Source organism: Epinephelus lanceolatus, chromosome 8 (genome assembly GCF_041903045.1).
Source record: "Epinephelus lanceolatus isolate andai-2023 chromosome 8, ASM4190304v1, whole genome shotgun sequence".
Lineage (NCBI taxonomy): Eukaryota > Metazoa > Chordata > Actinopteri > Perciformes > Serranidae > Epinephelus > Epinephelus lanceolatus.
Genome location: NC_135741.1, coordinates 25354530 through 25376120, shown reverse-complemented (window position 1 = coordinate 25376120; position 21591 = coordinate 25354530). Strand labels below are relative to the sequence as shown.

Here is a 21591-nt window from a genome sequence, read left to right as displayed (position 1 = left end):
GTCTTTAAAAACACATTAACAAGCAAAGGTGTTTCACACAATGTTTTATATTCATATATAAACACTGATAAGAGGTGTTTCAGCTGGTCTACGCACTTATTGTTCACAGTACAGTCACAGACTTCAGACAACATGCTGATCATGGTTCAGGTGCATCCTCATGATGCTTCCACAAGAAGAGAGTTAATGTCACGACACTCAAAAGCACAAACAGGTACACGCAGAGGAGTGCCCAGCGACAGCGGTACAACCAGTGAGTCAGAGGACGATGTCTCCACACAGACCCACACCTGAGGAGAGCAGGCAGTCGGTCAGTGTTTGTCCAGAGGAAATATCATCACTGTTGTCCTTTAAAGCATGTGTTGACTTACGTGCTCACAGAAAGTTGTTGGTAAATATTCGTGCTCTTTTTATCCTTTTCTGCTTTTTTCTTTGATAGCTCAGCTTTGCCCTTGTGTCTGTGTCGCAGAGTATCCATAGAGGAGCTGCAACAAAGACAGTTACATTATGTTTTTACAGTACAGTGTCAATGCAGTGTTGCAAAGGGTGGACAAAATAGCAAAAAAGGCCTTCACTGATGTTTTTGAGGCTGTAGTTTGTAATGGTTTTTAATATATAGTGTCATAGTTTATTCCCAGGTTCACAGTCCACAGAGGGCAGAGAATAAAATAGATGTTTCCACACATTGAAAAAAGTAATCCTTATCTCACATGAAACTGTCACTATCAATACCAATTAACACCATTCTACAAATTTAGGTACAATTAACTCGCTCAAGGGTCCCTTGGCAAAAACGAGCTGTGGGTTCCTACTGAGCACCATCCAACAACAACAATCAGTGCATTTCTTCCCAGAAACTAAGGAGTATATAATCATGAAACATAGGGAAGGACAGGGCCTCAACATTTTAGCTTTCAATAGTACAACTCCTGATGGTCTGTTTGGGAGCTGTTATGAAGTTTAAGATTTCAGGATGTGACCTTTTGCACGTTTGTGTAACAGACGAACCAACAATTCAGACAGCAAATAAGCTTTCTGAAAAATAATTCAATGATGCTTGGACTTGCATGAAACTTAAACGTTTAGTAAAACATTATTTGAAACTTGTATTGTTGTTCTTGGAATTAATCTTTTTTTCTGAGCAGAAAAAACACAGGTGATACTAATAACAGGAATGAGGGCTGTTAATTAAAGGGACAGTTCACCCCAAAATAAAAGAAAAAAAACCTACATATTTTCCCTCTTACCTGTAGTGCTGTTTATCACTCTAGATTGTTTTGGTGTGAGTTGCCAAATGTTAGAGATATCAGCCGTAGAGATGTCTGCCTTCTCTCTAATATAATGGAACTAGATGGGACTCAGCTTGTGGTGCTCAAAGCGCCAAAAAATACATTTGAAAAACTCAACAGCAATGTCTCTTTCCAGGAATCATGACCTGGTTACTCAACATAATCCACAGACCTTGTTGTGAGCAGTTTCATGTAGGAACTATTTTTTTCTGCCAAACTACACCCACCAACCTTGTCACTGTGCAGAAGGAAGCGTCCATCTACTCAAGACAGAGTGAGATGTAAACATTAATAGCATCCTCTTGGTTGAGCTGTAAAATCAGCTAGGATGTACAGGAGATGCATGTTTCTTTCCTTCTTTTTTGGTGCTTATTTATTTGAGCACCACAAGCCAAGTGCCATCTAGTTCCATTATACTGGAGAGAAGGCAGACAACTCTATGGCTGAAATCTCTAACATCTGGCAACTCACACCAAAACAATGTAGATTGATACATAGCACAACCGGTAAAAGAGAAAATGTTCATTTTTGATTTGGGGGTGAACTGTTACAATATTGACAAAGAAGAGCAATAACAAGAAAAATCAAGAGCTTCAGAAAATTTGGTGTTCACTGGAAGCTATATTAGCGTGTGGTGTTTCTGCTTTTTTGCACGACAGGGATTTGTACCTTTTCTTGTATATCTTTCTGATGGCTGGTTGTTTTGATGGGAGGCACTCTGGGGTGGGGTTGACGTTGGGGTTGGGAGGTGGAGGAGGCTCAGCAGCAGCTAGAGCTTCAGACGGAGTTTCATCTGGATCCACTGGCCTGAGGGAAAAAACAGAAAAAGGAAATCAGGTGATGTAGACTCTCTGATCATGTGGCCCAAATACAAAGCATAAACTCAGAGTCTCTAGTTGACCTGTCATCTACTGAGTAGTCGTCGTCCTTGGTAACAGCAGGGCAGCTGAACTTGGAGCTCAGGGGGGCAGACGAGCAGGTGAGGAAGGACTCCTTGCTGAAGGACCTCGGAGGAGCGGCTCGCTTCTTTACTTCTCCTTTTAAAGCCTCCTGTAGAGACAAAGGTGAAGATACTTATTTTGGTTTCTGAAATATAACATTTGTACGTTCACTAAAGAAACCTCCTTACCTGGATTTGACTGGGAATCAGTGACATACTGACTCTGCGACGACCACTGTTTTGGAAGAACTGAAATAAAAGGCAGACTGATGTGATGAACAGGTAGCTGCTTCCATATCAGATGGAACAACAAGCCAATTATCTGCATACCTGCTGAGAGTTTTTCTTTCTGCCCCCACTGTCATCTTGATCTAAAAGAAGGGGCACAGTCAAATATTGCATGTGATGGCAGAGCAAGACAAACATCACAAGACAGAACGTCAGAGACCTGGTGATGCTCTGCCGTCAATGATGCTTCTGCAGGAGGTCTGCTGCTGGATGGTCTTCTTGGCCTCCTCCAGCTCTGCCGCATCTCTCTCATGTCGCATCTTTAGATTCTCCACATGAGCCACCATCAGCTCCACGGCATGACTAACCCGGGCCTCCTATCAGAGAAAGCGTAATATTATATATAACCAAAACGTTTAAGCTGTTGTTAATAGCTTTAATGTACATAAATAATCTATATCATTATCAAGACCCTGTGATACATAAGCAAATTGGTTGCTGTATATGATCCTCAGTGTACTCACATACACAAATGTGTTTTTACCTGCTGCAGAAACTTTGATTAATGCTTATTTGGTGAGTAATAAATCTTTAATGGGTTTTAGGGAAATTAAAGTACTGATTGGTGGCTTTTTGTACACTGTGGGCTTCCACACTAATAAATAATATTATTCAAGGTATACCACACAAGATTTAACTAAAAAATGTATGGACAGAAGTAATCCCTCTCAATCATAACCTATGATCCACAAGAAGTGTGTGATGGTGTATTTTTCTGCAGAGACTCTTCTTTTCTTATTATTTTGCTGTGGTAGAGATGTCAATAAGCGTGTATCCCCACAACGCTCAGATGAGGTTGGTTTATAAAAAGGCAGCAACTAAGGTGTCATCACGATACAATATTATATTGATTCTTTAGACAACAATATAATAACTGCTGACATCACAAAGTCTGCAACGATATGACTTTGATTTGATTCAGTTCAGGAGCCTGCTGTGATCAAAATGAGATGATATCGGTAAATGTCCGCATTGTCTTTTTCTAGGCTACTTGTCATTGTTTGCCTAGCGCTAGACCACTAACACTGTTTGAAGGTTTACAGTAGGAAGGAGGTATGTTTGGACAGGGATGGTGACTAAGATGTGCCATGGGGATTTAAAAATGAAGATGTATCTTAACCTCCTGAGACCTGAACTTTTGTTCTGTATGTTTTTTTAATTTCTCTTAGCTATTTGGGATCAGTAGGACCCGATAACTACAAAAAACGAAACACTGTTAAAAATAATTAAGCCCCAGTGTCCTCAAATGAGACGATAATAAAGTCTCAATGTCTTCAAATGAGTACTTCCTAATTAACAGTGTCTTAGTTTGTTACTGTAGCGAGTCACATTTGTACTCCATATCGAACTACAAACATTATTAATCATAAATAAACAAGTTTCAACCATAAAATATGATCAGATTTTGGACCTTGTCCACTTATATGTAGGGATCGGCCGCAGACTGACTCAGCAGAGATGGCTGCCTTCTTGTTTTTACATGGATTAGTGTATTGTGCTCTTACTACCACTAGATGGCACAACAAAGTGTCCACGAATGAGGACAACAGGTCTAAGTTAAGTAGAATGACATGCAAGGTCAAGTAAACCCAAAATGTGATGTCTTCATATGAGGCCACAGGATCTCTCGAGGGTAAAGATAACGATATGTGTGTTTTCACTTTGCATCAGTGATGTTAAATCGTTGATCATTGAACTGATATATACAGTACAGGCCAAAAGTTTGGACACACCTTCTCATTCAATGCGTTTTCTTTATTTTCATGAATATTTACATTGTAGATTCTCACCGAAGGCATCAAAACTATGAATGAACACATGTGGAGTTATGTACTTAACAAAAAAAGGTGAAATAACTGAAAACATGTTTTATATTCTAGTTTCTTCAAAATAGCCACCCTTTGCTCTGATTACTGCTTTGCACACTCTTGGCATTCTCTCCATGAGCTTCAAGAGGTAGTCACCTGAAATGGTTTTCCAACAGTCTTGAAGGAGTTCCCAGAGGTGTTTAGCACTTGTTGGCCCCTTTGCCTTCACTCTGCGGTCCAGCTCACCCCAAACCATCTCGATTGGGTTCAGGTCCGGTGACTGTGGAGGCCAGGTCATCTGCCACAGCACTCCATCACTCTCCTTCTTGGTCAAATAGCCCTTACACAGCCTGGAGGTGTGCTTGGGGTCATTGTCCTGTTGAAAAATAAATGATCGTCCAACTAAACGCAAACCGGATGGGATGGCATGTCGCTGCAGGATGCTGTGGTAGCCATGCTGGTTCAGTGTGCCTTCAATTTTGAATAAATCCCCAACAGTGTCACCAACAAAACACCCCCACACCATCACACCTCCTCCTCCATGCTTCACAGTGGGAACCAGGCATGTGGAATCCATCCGTTCACCTTTTCTGCGTCTCACAAAGACACGGCGGTTGGAACCAAAGATCTCAAATTTGGACTCATCAGAACAAAGCACAGATTTCCACTGGTCTAATGTCCATTCCTTGTGTTTCTTGGCCCAAACAAATCTCTTCTGCTTGTTGCCTCTCCTTAGCAGTGGTTTCCTAGCAGCTATTTGACCATGAAGGCCTGATTCGCGCAGTCTCCTCTTAACAGTTGTTCTAGAGATGGGTCTGCTGCTAGAACTCTGTGTGGCATTCATCTGGTCTCTGATCTGAGCTGCTGTTAACTTGCCATTTCTGAGGCTGGTGACTCGGATGAACTTATCCTCAGAAGCAGAGGTGACTCTTGGTCTTCCTTTCCTGGGTCGGTCCTCATGTGTGCCAGTTTGGTTGTAGCGCTTGATGGTTTTTGCGACTCCACTTGGGGACACATTTAAAGTTTTTGCAATTTTCCGGACTGACTGACCTTCATTTCTTAAAGTAATGATGGCCACTCGTTTTTCTTTAGTTAGCTGATTGGTTCTTGCCATAATATGAATTTTAACAGTTGTCCAATAGGGCTGTCGGCTGTGTATTAACCTGACTTCTGCACAACACAACTGATGGTCCCAACCCCATTGATAAAGCAAGAAATTCCACTAATTAACCCTGATAAGGCACACCTGTGAAGTGGAAACCATTTCAGGTGACTACCTCTTGAAGCTCATGGAGAGAATGCCAAGAGTGTGCAAAGCAGTAATCAGAGCAAAGGGTGGCTATTTTGAAGAAACTAGAATATAAAACATGTTTTCAGTTATTTCACCTTTTTTTGTTAAGTACATAACTCCACATGTGTTCATTCATAGTTTTGATGCCTTCAGTGAGAATCTACAATGTAAATAGTCATGAAAATAAAGAAAACGCATTGAATGAGAAGGTGTGTCCAAACTTTTGGCCTGTACTGTAGGTCTGAATCCATGTATCGTTACGCCCCTAGCAGTGATCAGATAGTAGCAGCACACATCCAAGAGAAAGCTACAAAAATCATGGACACAATGCGGAAATATGCACAAACAGCAAGGTGAAACAACAAGTGTACAGAGCTTGTTCCAAAACAAGAATGAATCTGGGGTTGGCTTTCACTTTCACTGGTGAGCACTAAAGGAGAGGTTGAAGAGCAATGTGGAGTTGGCCTGTTTCCTGCTGGACAGGTAGGTGCTGGCGATTAGCTTACTAAGCCTGCTAAAGTATCAGCTTTTCCATTACAACAAATGCAACATTCCTACAATAGTCAGAATGTTGTGTTTACAAAAAGTAAGCAACAATTCCTGCATAGTATACCTTTAACCAATGATTAAGTTATGAATAGAAACGTATAAACCCTTGATGAGAATGTCTTAAATTGGTGGTTACCAATTGTTCAACCAAAAAAGTTATTTTTAATTCTCAAATTGGTTTATTTGACTAATTGAAAAAAAAATAGGCTTTAATAATGTGAAAGTATTCAGTTTATCATAAGGAAAAAAGCAGAAATCAGAGATAAATCAGAAAAACAAACATATTCATGATTTATAAGCAATGTATCTCTTAAATCATTTGTGACCCCTCACTTAGTCTGAGACCCTTTTTGGGGCCCCGACCCACAGCTTGGGAACCACAGTCTTGAGTGTGGTGATCCGAGGAGCGTCAGTGTACCTGGTGTACAGCACCAAGCACCTCTGCTGTGTTGGAGATTCGCTCCACAGTCCCAGCGAGGATGTCCAGAGACAGCTCCAGCCTCTGCAGGATCTTACTGCGCTTACTGTCCAGACACAGGCCCTTCAGCATCTGAAAACACACAAACACACACACACATGTGCACCTGCTCTCTGGTGTCTGCTATTCAGGCTTATTTCACATCATCTGACATTTTACTGCACCTCAAGGGTCTCCCTGCCTCTGGTCAGCTCCAGCTGGATGTTTTCCTCAGCCAGGTTGCGGGCGTGCTCCTCCGCCTGCAGCCTCTGCTTCAGGGTGTACTGGTCACAGTGAAAGGCCATAGCGATCTGAGAGAAGGCCGCCTGAGAGCGAGAACATTTATTTGACTCAGGTTCTCGATGCACCCTTAAAGCTGAGATGTTTATGTTTTGTCTGCTATCTTTGTTTTAGGATTGATTTTCAGATCTTATTGATTACTTTAAGGCCCTTCATGGCCTGGCTCCTGATTACATTCAGACCTTTTAATCCCTTATGAACCTTTGTGCAGTTTGAGATCCTCGGGCAGAGGTCTTTTGTCTGTTCCAGAGTCCAGACTGAAGATTAAAGGAGCCAGAGCTCTGGAACAACCTGCCCAAGGATATTAGGCTGTCTGAGTCACTGACTTCATTTAAGTCTCTCCTAAAAACTTACTTCTTTTGGAAAGCATATCTAGACTTTATCTGAGTATAAACAGCATGTAATGTGTGGTATATCATGGTAACCTCACCTCCAGATCTCTCTCTGACATCTCCACACTGTCAGGAAACAAGTGAAAGTTTAATGAACAGTCAGATTAAAGAGTGATATGTATAATATGATAGCCTGTGTGTCAGATAAATATCACAGTGTCACCTGTTGAGGCCTACACGCTCTATGATGGACAGCTCATTCCAGTTTATGACTGGCTGCTCCTCTTGACTGGATTCTGCTGCAAAGATACAACCCAGTTTGAATGCAGAGCCATGATACTGGTTCCTGGGGCCTCATTTATGACCACTGTGCACGCACAAAATGTGCACGCGCCACTTTCTAAGTATGAATTGGGATTTATAAAGAAAAAACTTGATGAGGAAATATATGTAAAATTAGGGAAACTCTGACCCATGCATATGCAGATTTTGGAGACAGTGCATCAACAGATTTCAACAATCTCTTCTAGTACTGTGCATACACTCACCAGCCACTTTATTAGGAACACCTCACTAGTCCCAGGTTGGACTCCTTTTGCCTTCAGAACTGCCTTAATTCTTGGTGGCATAGATTCAACAAGGTGCTGGAAACATTCCTCGGATATTTTGGTCCATATTGACATGATGACATCACACAATTGCTGCAGATTTGTCGGCTGCACATCCATGATGTGAATCTCCTGTTCCACCTCATCCCAAAGGTGCTCTACTGGATTGAGATCTGGTGATTGTGGAGGCCATTGGAGTACAGTGAACTCACTGTCATGTTCAAGAAACCAGTTTGAGATTATTTGAGCTTTGTGACATGGTGCGTTATCCTGCTGGAAGTAGCCATCAGAAGATGGGTACACTGTGGTCATAAAGGGATGGACACGGTCAGCAACAATACTCAGGTAGGCTGTGGTGTTTAAACCATGCTCAGTTGGTACTAAGGGGCCCAAAGTGTGGCAAGAAAATATCTCCCACACCATAACACCACCACCAGCAGCCTGAACCGTTGATACAACGCAGGATGGATCCATGCTTTCATGTTGTTCATGTCATTCATCAGACCAGGCAATGTTTTTCCAATCTTCTATTGTCCAGTGTTGGTGAGCCTGTGTGAACTGTAGCCTCAGTTTCCTGTTGTTAGCTGACAGCAGTGGCACCTGGTGTGGTCTTCTGCTGCTGTAGCCCATCTGCTTCAAGGTTGAACGTGGTGTTGGTTCAGAGATGGTCTTCTGCAGACCTTGGTTGTAACGAGTTGTTATCTGAGTTACTGCTGCCTTTCTATCATCTTGAACCAGTCTGGCCATTCTCCTCTGACCTCTGGCATCAACAAGGCATTTTCACCCAGAGAACTGCTGCTCACTGGATAGTTTCTCTACTTCAGACCATCCTCTGTAAACCCTAGAGATGGTTGTGTGTGAAAATCCCAGTAAAAAATCAGACCAGCCCGTCTGACACCAACAACCATGCCACGTTCAAAGTCACTTAAATCACCTTTCTTTCCCATTCTGATGCTCGGTTTGAACTTCAGCAGGTTGTCATGATCATGTCTACATGCCTGAATGCATTGAGTTGCTGCAATGTGATTGGCTGAATAGCTATTTGCCTTAAAAAGCAGTTGAACAGGTGTGTCTCTGATAAAGTTGCCGGTGAGTGTGTCACCAAGTACAATTTTAGTTTTCAGATAGATTTGTGTGTAAAATGGCTGCAGGGAACACGAGTGTGCTGTCAGGCTCACAGAGTGGTACTCACCCTGCACATCTTTACCACCTAAACATATGGATTGTGTTCATTAGCAAAGATGTCAGGGTGCACCCCCTTTTTTATCTGACCTTAAAGAAAAGTCAGTTAGTGTCCTGTTTGATGAACTCACTGCATTAAAAGCAGCAGCATGTTCCCACTCGCGGGATATAAGCCTAGTCCACATGTGGACAATTCCAAATTGATTTATAAAAGGAAATTGCGCACTTGCAGGCGTATGCTCGATTTTATAGCTTAAATCTGAATATTTTTTGGCGTACGTACATTTCCTCATTTGTGCGTACAAAAACATTTAGTGTGGATTCTCCCCAGTTTTATAAATGAGGCCCCTGGACTTTCTAAGGTCATTTTTATAGCTGTGTTACCTTCATCACTGTCCTCACTGCCCAGCATGGTGGGGGGACTGTAGCTGTTTGTCTCTGCATCAGGCTGAAAGTCGTTCACAAACACAGAATCACTGCACATGAGGTGTATATCAGTATTAACAGGAGCAGGTAGGACAGCTGGTAGATTATTCGACTCACCTGAGCGGTCATCATCACATCAGCTGTTGTCTTCACAAGAATAATCCAAATGTCTTCCTCAGGTAAAACCCAGATTAAATTATTCAAATCCTCCTCACAGTCATTACTTGAGTTTTCATTGTTGCTGACAACACAAACAAGCTCCTGTCCGTGTTTGGTTCATTTCTCCTTTGGCCTTTCTCCCGCACTGAGAATAGATAATCCTATTAAGAGATCCACAGTCAGAGCAGAGCAGGACGACGGCTCCAAGAGGCTCATGGGTACCTGGGGCTGTACCTGCTGCTGTGTTTTATCTTCAGTAAATAAAACACTTGTATTGTCCCAGGTGATAAATCAAATGCACCACTTCCCATTAACCTCAGAGCGTAACATTTAGGTCCTGACTAAACATTTCACAAAATCACAGCACTTAAGATAAACACAGGGGATATTTAACCATCCTAAATTGTTTGGTGAATGCTTGTAAGAGGGTTTTTAACCTTTCCTGTCGCAAAACCTGACACAAATGGGTCATGTCTTACTGTTTAAAACCACTCCTTATTGTACCTTGTAAGGCAGGAAATTCAAAAATAATTTACTATAATGCAGTGGGTGATGTGTCTGCTGTTTTGCAGCACCTCTCTGTCCTGGTGACCCAAAAATGAAGCTCTGTCCAATTTTCAATGAGCCTCACTGACGGCCCTTTGGACAGGTTGAGTCAGGACTGGTGGATCTCATTATCATCAGCACGTTATCTCTTCCTTGTCCCAAAAACATCCATTTTATTAGAGCATTGTGAGTCCAAAATCAGACCTGCTTTAGACCACCCCAGAACACTGGGAGGTTGGCCAGTCACAAGTTTGATTCATTCAAAAAGCATCTCCAGGGTTGTCACATTGTTACATACACCCATCCCATATCTGTAACTGATAAATACAACAGGATAAGCCTGATACTATTCAGGGTTGCAGGGGGCTGGACCTTATCCCTGCTGACACTGGGCAAACTTACACCCAGGACAGGTCACCAGACTATATTCACGATCACATTCACACCTACAGGCAATTCAGCATCCAAATTATTTTTATATGTCAGACCAGAGACTGTGAATAAAGATATACATATATTTATATGCAGTCTGTGCTTCAGGCCTTTAGATGTCACTCAACCAGGGATGGGCTGCTCCAGATTTGGGAGTATTGACCCCAAAAGCATTGATAATATAAAGGTTGGTTTTGAATACTGGGGTCAACAGGATCACTATCAAAAACATATCAATCTCATGTTGAATGTTTTGGGGATACTGAGACTCAACTTAGTGCAGCACTACTAGCTTCTCTACTGCTGTTATGTGCAGCCATCGTCTTGTACTTCTTTACTCTCTTAACCTTGAGTGACCTAGGTGGTTTTGGGGATAAGTTTGCCTTGAGGGTTTTCCGCCAGTGAGACGATTCTCGGTTAAGGTAAGGGTAATAAAAGTTTTTTGAGCTGAAATTAATACATTTTTGCCACAATCTTCTCTCGGGTATGATGTAGGATAGAAAATATGGCTATCTAGTGTTGATAAAATGTTGCTCATTATTTTTTTTGGTCTTAAATTGTCTGTTTTGTTGGTTTAGTTTTCTGTTTTTACCTATGTAGGTCTTTGTAGTCAGTGCATCACTGCTCATTCCCATTTTTCACGTTTAACTGTGCAGCCATCACTAGTTCTGAGAATTCACTCAACATACCGTGTTTGTTAAAAATTGTTCAGTCAAAATTAGTAAAGATTCAGAAGTGGCATTATTGATAATGCTGTCACCTCAAATGTCAGGACACAGTTCTCACTTATTTTTATATTAGTTGCCTATATTAGTAAGAGTATATCAGCAATCAAAATCACATTCTGTGGGATTGTCTGCCTCTATACTCCCAGTATGTACCACAATTTTGACCATCACATTTACTGATAACAATTTATCACCCTTTTTTCACTAGGACAAAAGAACTACACTTGTTTCTCTTTTGTTTTAGTTCAATGTAATCAATAGGCAATTTTCTTTCTAACTATTTTTCTGTTACAGGTATGGATCTGTACTAGAGGAAAGATGGCAGGTTAACAGGGACTAATATTTTTCCCCCCACCATCCTTAACTCAAAATATGATAATTATATGAAGGTATGAAAACCAAAATTTCAAACTCAAAAAAGAAAAACTCCCAGAACTGTCAACTTTGGAGCATCTCCACATTTTATTAATAGAAAAGCTGTCCTTTAGTAGAGGCGCTGGGGTTTGCCCATGGTGCTCTTGATGTACAGGGCACGCACGTTCTGCCAGTTCTTCTTCAGCAGAGACACCAGGAAGTTGACAGCCAGGTGGATGTTGTACACAAGCTCATCCTCTGTCATCTTCACATGTCCGACAGCTACAGCTAGACAGAGCACCTACGACACAAAGATCATTTATTGTTCAGTCACCCAACAATCCGTTTCTTCAATTAGACCTCAACTTCTCACTGAAATTTAACAGAAATGAAGTTGTTTTATTTATTCGAGTGGTGCTGAGCCTACCTTCTTCATCTGGAATTTGATGGTGGATTTGACCTCGTCCACCTTGGTGTTCAAGTTCTCATTGTGGGTGAGCAGGGAGGGGAACTTGCCGGCCTTGTTCAGCCCAGGACCCAGGATACGAGGGATCTGCTTGATCAGAGACTCAGAGGCCAGGAAGGCGTCGTACTTCTTGGCTAAAAGGAGGGAGCAGGAAAAAAAGACCATGTTTAGAAAAACCTGTCAGACAATCATCACAAACCAGCGTCTTGTGGGTCATGATGTCTACTTTCGTACCAAGCTTCTTGACCAGCTTCTTGTTCTTGTTGAGCTTCTTGAGAGCCTCGATGTCCATGTGTGGCAGCTCAGCGGCTTTGGCCTCATCACAATGCTGCTGGTCTCCCAGGACACACACGGAGAATTTTGGCCTAGGGAGAGTCTTCAGCCTGCAGATTAACAAAGCAGTTAGAGACACTGCTCACGACCTCACGTCAAACACAGCGGCATCAGTTGGATGTAAGGCAGGGTATATTTGAGAGGAAATTTGGTGAATCAATTATCAGAATTAATTTACTGCATTTGCCCATGAGCTTAGTCTGCATAACGATGATGACAACTGGCATGTGCACTTCTAATGCATACATCATGCCATATGAGTCAATTGCCAGTCTTGTTCAAACTCATTCTGTAGATCAACTGGATACTCTACACAATTACTTTTGTGATTACAAAAAGGTTTACTTTCCTAAAACAGACATATTGAAACTCAAATACTCTGCCAACCCCAAATGACACGTTCCTCATTTTGCTGTGTAATAGAAAAGTTCTTACCCATACCACCACCGTGGTCGGTGTCCAGCTGACCTCTTTGGTAACATTATGTAAATTGGTCGGCTTGAGGACGTGAACTTACCAGCTCAACCACTCAAAGCCTACCCTCATGTTTTAAGACCCAGGGTAGGGGTCCGTCTGCTTCACCTCCACCAGCCAAGGCTGGGTCAGCTCAGTCAGACTACCCAAAGTACTTCTCCATGTCTGCTCCTGGCCTGTCTGGACTTTTTTTTGTTTGACAAGTTTTGAGATTTCAGCAACTACTTACAACCATGTAACAGGCTGCTTTGATACTCAGACAGGGCTGGAAGCACACAGGGAAAAGGTTGGGTGAAACAGTAAAAGGTCGAACCTGACAGTGCCGGAGAAACGCTTGTCCTTCTGGGGATCATAGTTTTTCAAGCTGATCTGCAGCTCCACGGACTCTGTGAACCTAAAGACAGACACAAAGTTACACATGGTCTCCTAACACACATCCAAGAATGTATTAATGCTCATTCCTTACTAGCCCTTTCATTTTAAACAGTGAAACTGTATACATTTATAAAGAAAAAAAACTATATTCTAAGTTTTATCTATTGCATGTTTCATGTCCATATACCAGAGAAAATTTTTTAATATGTGAAAAACTACATGGCATTAATCAGATTCTGATGAACTTACTTCCTTGGCTTGGCCAGAGAGCCCTGCAGGACCTCCTTCACGGCTTCGTACAACGTATCCCTGGAGACCTTACTGTAATTGAAATATCAGAAAACACGTTACAGCAAATATTGATCAGAGGAACAGCTCAATAAACCCGGTTTCATCCGTTGATCTACGGGAGCCACAAAATATTCTCAACAGGGATAAATTCAGTAAAGATTTCCTTAAATATTATCTAGAGGAGCTAATTTGTACATCCGATGCTTGATTATTGTCTTTAACATGTTTTAAATGTGTGGATGACAGTGGATTACATCTTAAAACTCAGCGTGTCCTAACGTTACACCGGCAGATGAACCGGCCCCGGAGGGGACATTAACCTACACCTAGTTCTACATAACTGTACAAAATGACATAACTGCCACGTAAGATAACTAAACTAAAGTCTTACATGACTGATAAAACTTAGCGTGAGCATGGGAACAGTTTATTTCTTGACATTTATTAGTTAAAATAAGGCTAACCTCATTTTAGCAGGTCTTCCCTCACGTCTCGCTACGGTGAAAAAGGAAGTTCAGAGGGAAGTTACGCAAAATAAAGGCGGTGTTTGCTGACGTCATCAAAAAGCGCAGGCGCTTTTTATTTTTTTTTTTTTTTTTTTACAACCCTAACACACATTTATCTAAATAAAAATATAAAAACAACGACTTTGTATTATGTTGATTAACCGTATCACTAATTTAATATTTCTAAATATTTGTTTAATTTTTAAATACATATTTTATGAGAATGTATGTGCACTGTGGTCAACAAAGTAAACTGTAAAAGTTAGTTGAAGACTGCTGACTACATGTAAAGGTTCTAAATTTTTTTTTTTTAAAAAAAAAGTTCAATAGATCCTGTCTTTTTTTTATTAAACTGCGTAAGAAAAAAGCTGTGTATTAAAAGCCAAACACATGTATGTGTTTTTCAGTGGCAGAATTGTTTTTAAGGAAAGTAAAACAAACAATATCTCATATGGAAATACTTCCCTGCAAGATGGAGTCATGCATTCAACATATTACAGAACAGCACTAACATATTATATGAAAAATGTACTTTACATGTTAAAATGAAAAGTATTATGCAGCTGAATGACCTTTGTCATTCATCAATACTACACACATATAAATAATTAATACAAATGATAACTGTATAATATTGGCTCTTTTTTATAATGTTTCTAATACTTTTTTTGTAAAAATATGTTTGTTGCTTGAATAGTATTTATGCCAATGTATGTGCTTATCAAAATAAATGGTCAAAAATTAGCCAAGCAAAAAATACTGGTAAGGTATACTTTCAGTATTTATGTTTTGAAGAGAAGTAAATGTTAAAAAAGTAAAAGAAGCAATACCTCAATTAAAAAAAAAAAAACTCCCTTACAAGTCAGAGCCCTGCATTTCAAATCTTAGAAAACAGCACAGAAGCATTATCAGATGACTGTATTTAAACTAAAAGCATTCATGCAGCAGAATGGCCCTTATCATTGTTGTATTATTTTTAAATATTTTCTGTATGACCTGACTCAGAGGGAATTGTAATATCCTGTGTCAAAGAGGTGGAATAAAAAGATTCATTGCCAAGAATCAGACAAAAACGTATTTTAACATTTTATTAACAGGCACTAGATCTGACGAAACTTCATGTGTGTGTGATTCTTTTCAAAGCAGCTTGGAGAGACTTTTTCAGGAAGGTTTCATTTGACATCAGGCAGCCATGCAGGGAGTGTTTGTGTGCAGCCGTCACCTGAAATACAGATTAACACAAATGCAGACAGATTACAAATACTACCTAATCCACTGTTCAGCCATTATGCATCTGAATTACAAACTTACATGACTGCTGTATTTGGTGAGGACTGTGAGCATCATCTTTGCAAACTTCACAGACTTTGTGAACTGAGGACTCTGGCTGACGAGCTGTTCTGTGAACTGTGTGAACATTTCTTCACTCAGGTCAGGCTGAAAAAAACAAAAAACAAAAATGGAATCTCAATAACAAGGAATATTATGACTAAGTGGCCTTGCAGTAGTTTTCCCATGAATCAACAGTCATCTCACCTTGGAGTCGAGCAAGCTGTGGATAATTGAGAGCACTGCCTCACTCCATGTTATTTTGAACGTCATTCTGGGAGGAAGACGAGTGAAGACTGTATCAACAAACAACTAATAATAATAACAGTGCATTTTATTATTCAGTGCTTCTTTTACTTATTAAATCAGTAAATACATCATTTAAATGTTTTATCTTACTGAAGCACCAGCAGTCTGTAATGTGAATCCAGGCAGTTTTCTATCAGTCTGTTCAGCAGCTCAGCCTGTGGATTCCCTGAAAACAAAGTTCAAAGTAAAGGAACCATTGACGTTCAGGCCAAGAGGTGAGGAACAAGATCATGACATCAAGTCCTGCTTATCTGTTCTTGAACCTGGACACTGAATCCATGCCAGCTGCTCTGCAACTAACTGACTCTGACCTCCCTGTTAATACCTGTTAAAAACCCTTCCTCACCTATGTTCTTTTCCTCAAGAACTGGTTCGATCACAGCGTGGCACATTGGTCTGGGATAGCGGCTACACAGTGACATCACTGCAGAGACTAGACATCTTGAGGCCGGTTCTGACAGGGACAGGACCTACAGTAAGATGACATCCTGTCAGTATCAAACACAGCGACGCATTTTTCATCCTTTGCATATTCAGAGATGGACCTTCTGCAGCAGGAGGCTCTTGAGCAGTGTTGCTGCCGTGCTGTAGCTGAAGTCCAGAGAGGGAGCCAATATACTGTTGCACAGTTTAGGCAGAGTCTGCTCTGGTAAATCAGGCAAACTCAGCATGCTGCAAAACACCTCCACCTGGACAGGAGAGGCAGAGATGTGGGATTAGTCCTTTCACCATCCATCAGTAAGCAAAGGTATAACATGAGTGGTTAGGAGAGTATTCTCCAGGGTGGCTTCTCCACGTTATTTCTTATATTAGAGCTGCTTTACATTCAGTGATATCTGTACAATATAACAGCTCTGAAATCAGAGTTAGGGAAGCTACTGTGTAAGCATCATAATTACCTCACACTGAAAGAAGTTAAACTACAGCAAAGCAAGCCTGGGGAGATACTATATAGTTTGGTTAACTAAAGCTAATTGGAAGAAGTAGTTTAAATTACTTTGTTAAAAAAAAAAACGAGATCATAATGACAATGTCCATGCAAAAAGTGTCCACCTGATCACTGGTCATTAACCAAAAAAATATAATACCCCATCATTAAAGAAACGTCAGCTTTGGTTTATGTCCGTCAGTCAGACACCTGCCTGTCAGAAACTAGAGGTGTTGCAGCAGGATTACTCAACCTCATTCTTCAGCTTCTAAAATAGCATGCAATTTTTTTTCCGAACATTTCTTAATAAATAGCAATAGTTAATACACAAGACTAACTGGGGGCGCTAAGTAGGTCACCTGGTAGAGCAGGTAGCGCCCCATGTACAAAGGCTATGTCCTTGCCGCAGAGGCCACAGCTTCAATTCCGACCTGCGGCACTTGGCTGCATGTTATCCCCGATCTTTCCCTGTTTCACACTACCACTGTCCTATCAAATGAAAGCTCCAAAAAATAATCTTGAAAACTACTTGACTAATTGTGTTCAAAGGGGGTTTCAATTACAGTAGAGAAGCAATGGGAAAATAACAATTAAAAAGAGATCCTTTCATTTAATGGCCTAAAAAAGGCAAATAAGTAATTTGAGTACTTGAATCACTCAGCAAATATGAATGTAGCTCAACTACCATCATGCTAGAACAAAATGCGCAAATTACACATAGTCACTACACCCCAACACTGTCTGACATTCTGACATATGTAAACTTGTGTTAATTTTTTTTGTGAGAACTTGACTCAACTCAACTTTTATTTCTGAGTCCATATTCATACTGAACCTGTGGAGCAGTACATTAAAAGATTTATCTATACTTATCTTCTGAAAAAGAGAAGTTACACCTTTGTTAGGGTTTGGGTCCCTTTTATCCAACTGAATGTTAATGTGACAGACATACTGTGAAGTGATGATAATGGAGTCCATGAGAGATCTGGTTAACACTTAGCGGACTACACATGAGCACTGAATTACTCTTTGCTCTCAGTCACATCAAGTCAGATGCCTTTTTCAATGTGATAAATTAACATATCAAGAATTTGCCTTTGTTATGTATACTTTTAATTAAAATTTGTGTAAAGTATGTCTTATAACTCTGTTATTAACTGTTTACAGAGAATAAACAAACTGCTTTTTTATGTACCTATCTAGTATTTTGTTCATTCATATACAATAATGGGACAGAATAAAATATTGCAAACACCTTTAAATACAGTTTAATGCACAGTAAATGTCAGCTATAAAATTTGGAGGACATACTTGACCAGGGTCACAGTCGTTCAGCACTTTAAACACCTCCACGGAATTCTGGTCCCACTGCAAACAGACAATAATATTTATAGTAATAACAAATGTCAGTTTGTGCCGGCTGGAAGACAGAAGACAGTTCTTCTTACCTCTGTCTGACTTTCCAGTAATTCCTTTATTTGAAGAGCAGAGACCTACAAAAATATAAAATAGATCACATTTTGTTATTTCAACTGTAACCAGTGTGAAAAGTAAATATAATGGTCCAATTACTGCACTTGATTTAATCACTCTGGAAGCTTGCTAATCAATATGTTATTTAATGGAAAGACTTCCAGTGTCTACAGGACAGATAAAGCCTGTCTTTACCTTTATTTGTTCAGGCAGAGCATCACATGAACCGCCTGGTGCTGGCTGCAGCTCTTCAGCACGAGTCTCTGCTGCAGCATCATTTCCTAATCCTCCTGATGTCTCTTCTTTTGCATTCTGCTCTTCAGCATTGAGACATTCACTACCACAGATGTCCATCTTGATCCGTTTACTCTGCTGTCCTGTTTCCTCACCGTCTGAGTCCAGACTGACAAAGCTGACCTTTCTTTTACGTTGTGTCCCCAGCTCTGATAAACCAAATGCACTCTGAGTTTCAGATTCTACTGTGTGACCACCAAAGCACTTGGCCCATCCTCCAGCCTCCCCAACACCCAGCAAACGCTGCGACAGCTCAGTGAGTCTGTGGCTGCACCGTGGCGTGTACAGAGGCTCCTCATTATGGGACCCCAGGGTTCTTTCCATCTGTCTAACCAGAGCGGTGACCCAGGGGCTTGGATGAGGGTCCTGGCTGAGGCACTTGAGAAGATGGAGGACAGCGGTCCGAGGAAGAAATGAGTGGACTAGATAGATGAAGGACAGCAGGTTCTGTTTGAATAATGCTGGAAACTGGCACACCAACGGTTTACTAGAACAGATAAGGAAAAAATGGGTGTGAGGCATAGGCATGGGCATATGACATTTCATTTTATTTATACATGTGTTACTTAATGTAGGGAAGTAAAAAGCATTCCTTCTCTGAAATGCAGTGAAGAAGTAGAAAAGCATTGAAATTCTTAAGTAAAGTAAAAATAAATCTGACATGCCACAATAGAGCAGAGGCATCACACAACATTTGTGTACTCGTTGTATATGCATACGAACAGAAACATCTATTCTGTAGTTGGTGCTAATAGATACTACCTATAAGAGCCTTTTTTGTCATCTTATGTTTTTGTACTGTTCATTTCTGAGGGTGGGGAGAGGGTGACTTTTACTTGTGTTTGTATTAAAATCTGAAAATCTATATCAAGGACTGAATACAAATGACAAACATTCAACTGAATATATCAAGGTTAAATGTGAGAAAGAACTCAACGTAAAAATTTCAGATGAAGATTGGCATAATATGTGGAAGATGCACCACTCAACCACTCATTCACGAACTTGGAGGGAATTCTCATGGAAGAAACTGATTCATTTCTCAGTTACACCCGAAAAGAAAAGTAAGCATCTCCATAGTTGCCAGAAGTGTTGGCGCGAATGTGGGTCTTATGATGTAGACCACACTCATATTTTTTGGAAATGTGAGAAAAATAATGGTATTTTGGAAAATTATATGTAAAGAGACTGACCACATACTAGGATATGAGGTCCCTAACAACTGTTTAGCGCTTTATCTATGTAATCTTTCCGAAGAAGATGTTAGTGCGACTCGAGTGATAGATATTTGATCAAAATATTGCTAGTAGCAAGTAAGAAAGCTATCACCAGGAGTTGGGGTTAAAAAAAAAAAAAAAAATGCCACCATCAAACGACCAATGGCTAGCAATTGTGGAAGAAATCTTTTTAATGGTGAAACTGACACACATACTAAGACTACAAGAAGCAGAAGAAAAATGGACTCTATACAGGACTCAAAATGATGACACTGGACTGGAGTAATAATTAAAAAGAATGGCCAATTTTTGTTGTAAAAGTGTGTATCATGCATCTACCCAAGCAGTTTTTGTTTTGTTGGCTCTTATTATTTTTCAATTATTTTATTATTTCATTATGCTGTTATTACAAAAAATGTTGATAAAGATTTAAGTGGGGGAAAAAATCTGAAAATCTACCAATATATATATGTAAACATCAAATGGTAAATTTTAAAAGTCTGACAACTACTTTATGGTAAAGGGAGCGTCATGAATTTCCACAAGTCACTCACGGAGACTAAAGGAAAAATATCTGTAGCTTTGGGGAGGGTCACACCTCTGCCACCCCCCTCCTCTGATAGTAAAGAACAGTCCTTTAATGCTGACATTTGTGTGATATGACGAGTAAACTGTCTGCTGCTGTGAGAAAGGACCTGTATTGCTATAATTCATTATGGTTTACTGAGCGAGTTTGGACCGCTGGTCCTACAGTGACAATTTAACTCTACCTTACCGTAACATGGATTTTACGTCGTGTATCTTTACTTACACCGTCAGTGGCTGTGCCTCAGTAAGTGGACAGATAACTTGGTCCTGGCACAGGATTTCTATGAAGTTAGACAGCGACATTTCAGGGTTGGCTCGGTGCTGCCTGTGGAAGACACCCACAGCTCTCTGAGCACCGGAGGCTCCACACAGGAGGGACCGGACCAGCAGCTTCGACTGCCCGTCAAACCGATTCAGAAACATACCAGCGTCCATTCTATCGGGTGAAGTTTGACACCGTATCATCCTCCCATACCCACCGCGCCATTTATGGTGACATGTTTTCTTCTTCGTTTCAACGGCGGTTGGAGAAACCAGCTTTCAGGTGCATTACCGCCACCTACTGGACTGGAGTGTGGAGCAGCAGCTTGGCAGGAAACAAACAAAATAGACAGTGGCTAAACTGTCTCTATTATTGCTGTTACTCTTAAATAATTAAAAATAATCTTATGTATATTCCTTGATGTCCTTACAAGTAGATTCCCAAATGTAATACTGCACTTTCCTTCAGTTAGTCCTCTTATTAACTGCCTTATTTCTTCTTCAGATCTGTTGCAGTCTATTAGGAGATGTTATCTGTTTACAGTTCATTATGGTGTGAACATAGTCCTGAGGGATGCTTCCCTATTATATGGAGTGTGTAATTTAATCCAGTACGTCCTATCCTATCCTTCCCTTGGGCTCCCACTCTGCAATCTACCAGCACTTACATGTTTATAGTCCTTTATGATAGTTTTGACCTCTGATTTACCTAGTGGTACTTGCCAGTCAATTACCTGTCATGTTAATGATTGTTTAGCCAATATATCTACTTTTTCATTTCCTTCTACCCCTACATGAGCAGGAACCCAAAGAAAGGAGATACCCAATCCCCTGCAATACTACCTGAGCAACACATGAATAAATATTTATAAATATTATCCTGTCTGCATTATGATTCTCCAGCTTTAATGCTCAAAAGCGCTGATTGGAAAAAATATTCCAATTAATTAAGCGGTGTATACTGCAAGGCATGCTGACATGTCTTTTTTATATGTGTATTTTCACTTAGTTTGTGCTCCACCCAGTAGTACACTCTATAGATTCTAGCCTATCAATTT

The 21591-nt window shown here is 40.5% G+C and overlaps 3 protein-coding genes across 4 annotated transcripts; all 3 read right to left on the bottom strand.

Moving 5' to 3' along the window:
- Window positions 1-28: 28 nt before the first annotated feature.
- On the bottom strand, window positions 29-9760 carry LOC117258793 (uncharacterized). The gene is made up of 13 exons (XM_033629928.2): window positions 9588-9760; window positions 9429-9492; window positions 7478-7553; window positions 7353-7380; window positions 6808-6948; window positions 6584-6715; window positions 2678-2834; window positions 2560-2600; window positions 2419-2478; window positions 2191-2339; window positions 1959-2096; window positions 372-485; window positions 29-290 (listed from the first exon to the last, which is right to left on the bottom strand). The coding sequence occupies exons 1-13, from the start codon at window positions 9600-9602 to the stop codon at window positions 140-142; spliced, it is 1266 nt and encodes a 421-aa protein (XP_033485819.2). The 5' UTR covers window positions 9603-9760; the 3' UTR covers window positions 29-139.
- A 2013-nt stretch (window positions 9761-11773) lies between these two features.
- Window positions 11774-14174, bottom strand: rpl10a (ribosomal protein L10a). 2 transcript variants are annotated; one of them, XM_033628079.2, is made up of 6 exons: window positions 14093-14174; window positions 13587-13658; window positions 13276-13356; window positions 12390-12538; window positions 12117-12289; window positions 11774-11990 (listed from the first exon to the last, which is right to left on the bottom strand). In XM_033628079.2, the coding sequence occupies exons 1-6, from the start codon at window positions 14095-14097 to the stop codon at window positions 11820-11822; spliced, it is 651 nt and encodes a 216-aa protein (XP_033483970.1). In that variant the 5' UTR covers window positions 14098-14174; the 3' UTR covers window positions 11774-11819. The 2 variants fall into 2 exon arrangements, with proteins under 2 accessions (XP_033483970.1, XP_078026195.1); XM_078170069.1 differs by lacking the exons at window positions 13587-13658; window positions 14093-14174 and having other exon boundaries at window positions 12924-13343.
- Window positions 14175-15208: 1034 nt separating this feature from the next.
- Window positions 15209-20798, bottom strand: fance (FA complementation group E). Its single transcript, XM_033628341.2, has 10 exons — window positions 20496-20798; window positions 18369-18954; window positions 18149-18193; window positions 18012-18068; window positions 16318-16461; window positions 16119-16242; window positions 15863-15938; window positions 15671-15737; window positions 15446-15571; window positions 15209-15356 (listed from the first exon to the last, which is right to left on the bottom strand). Exons 1-10 carry the CDS (start codon window positions 20735-20737, stop codon window positions 15252-15254), a joined length of 1572 nt encoding a protein of 523 aa, XP_033484232.2. The 5' UTR covers window positions 20738-20798; the 3' UTR covers window positions 15209-15251.
- Window positions 20799-21591: the final 793 nt, after the last annotated feature.

What these genes read in the sequence shown, in the direction of transcription:
- fance (XM_033628341.2), bottom strand. Translation starts at nt 20,737, where the DNA reads ATGATACGGTGTCAAACTTCACCCGATAGAATGGACGCTGGTATGTTT. An exon ending in TACTGGAAAGTCAGACAGAG is followed by an intron (nt 18,069 to 18,148) that starts GTAAGAAGAACT and finishes GTCTGTTTGCAG; the next exon opens with TGGGACCAGAATTCCGTGGA. An exon ending in TCACCAAATACAGCAGTCAT is followed by an intron (nt 15,357 to 15,445) that starts GTAAGTTTGTAA and finishes TCTGTATTTCAG; the next exon opens with GTGACGGCTGCACACAAACA.
- LOC117258793 (XM_033629928.2), bottom strand. An exon ending in GACTACTCAGTAGATGACAG is followed by an intron (nt 2,097 to 2,190) that starts GTCAACTAGAGA and finishes TTTTTCCCTCAG; the next exon opens with GCCAGTGGATCCAGATGAAA. An exon ending in CAACAACTTTCTGTGAGCAC is followed by an intron (nt 291 to 371) that starts GTAAGTCAACAC and finishes TGCTCTCCTCAG; the next exon opens with GTGTGGGTCTGTGTGGAGAC.
- rpl10a (XM_033628079.2), bottom strand. An exon ending in CGTTTCTCCGGCACTGTCAG is followed by an intron (nt 12,539 to 13,275) that starts GTTCGACCTTTT and finishes GTTAATCTGCAG; the next exon opens with GCTGAAGACTCTCCCTAGGC. An exon ending in TCAAATTCCAGATGAAGAAG is followed by an intron (nt 11,991 to 12,116) that starts GTAGGCTCAGCA and finishes TTTGTGTCGTAG; the next exon opens with GTGCTCTGTCTAGCTGTAGC.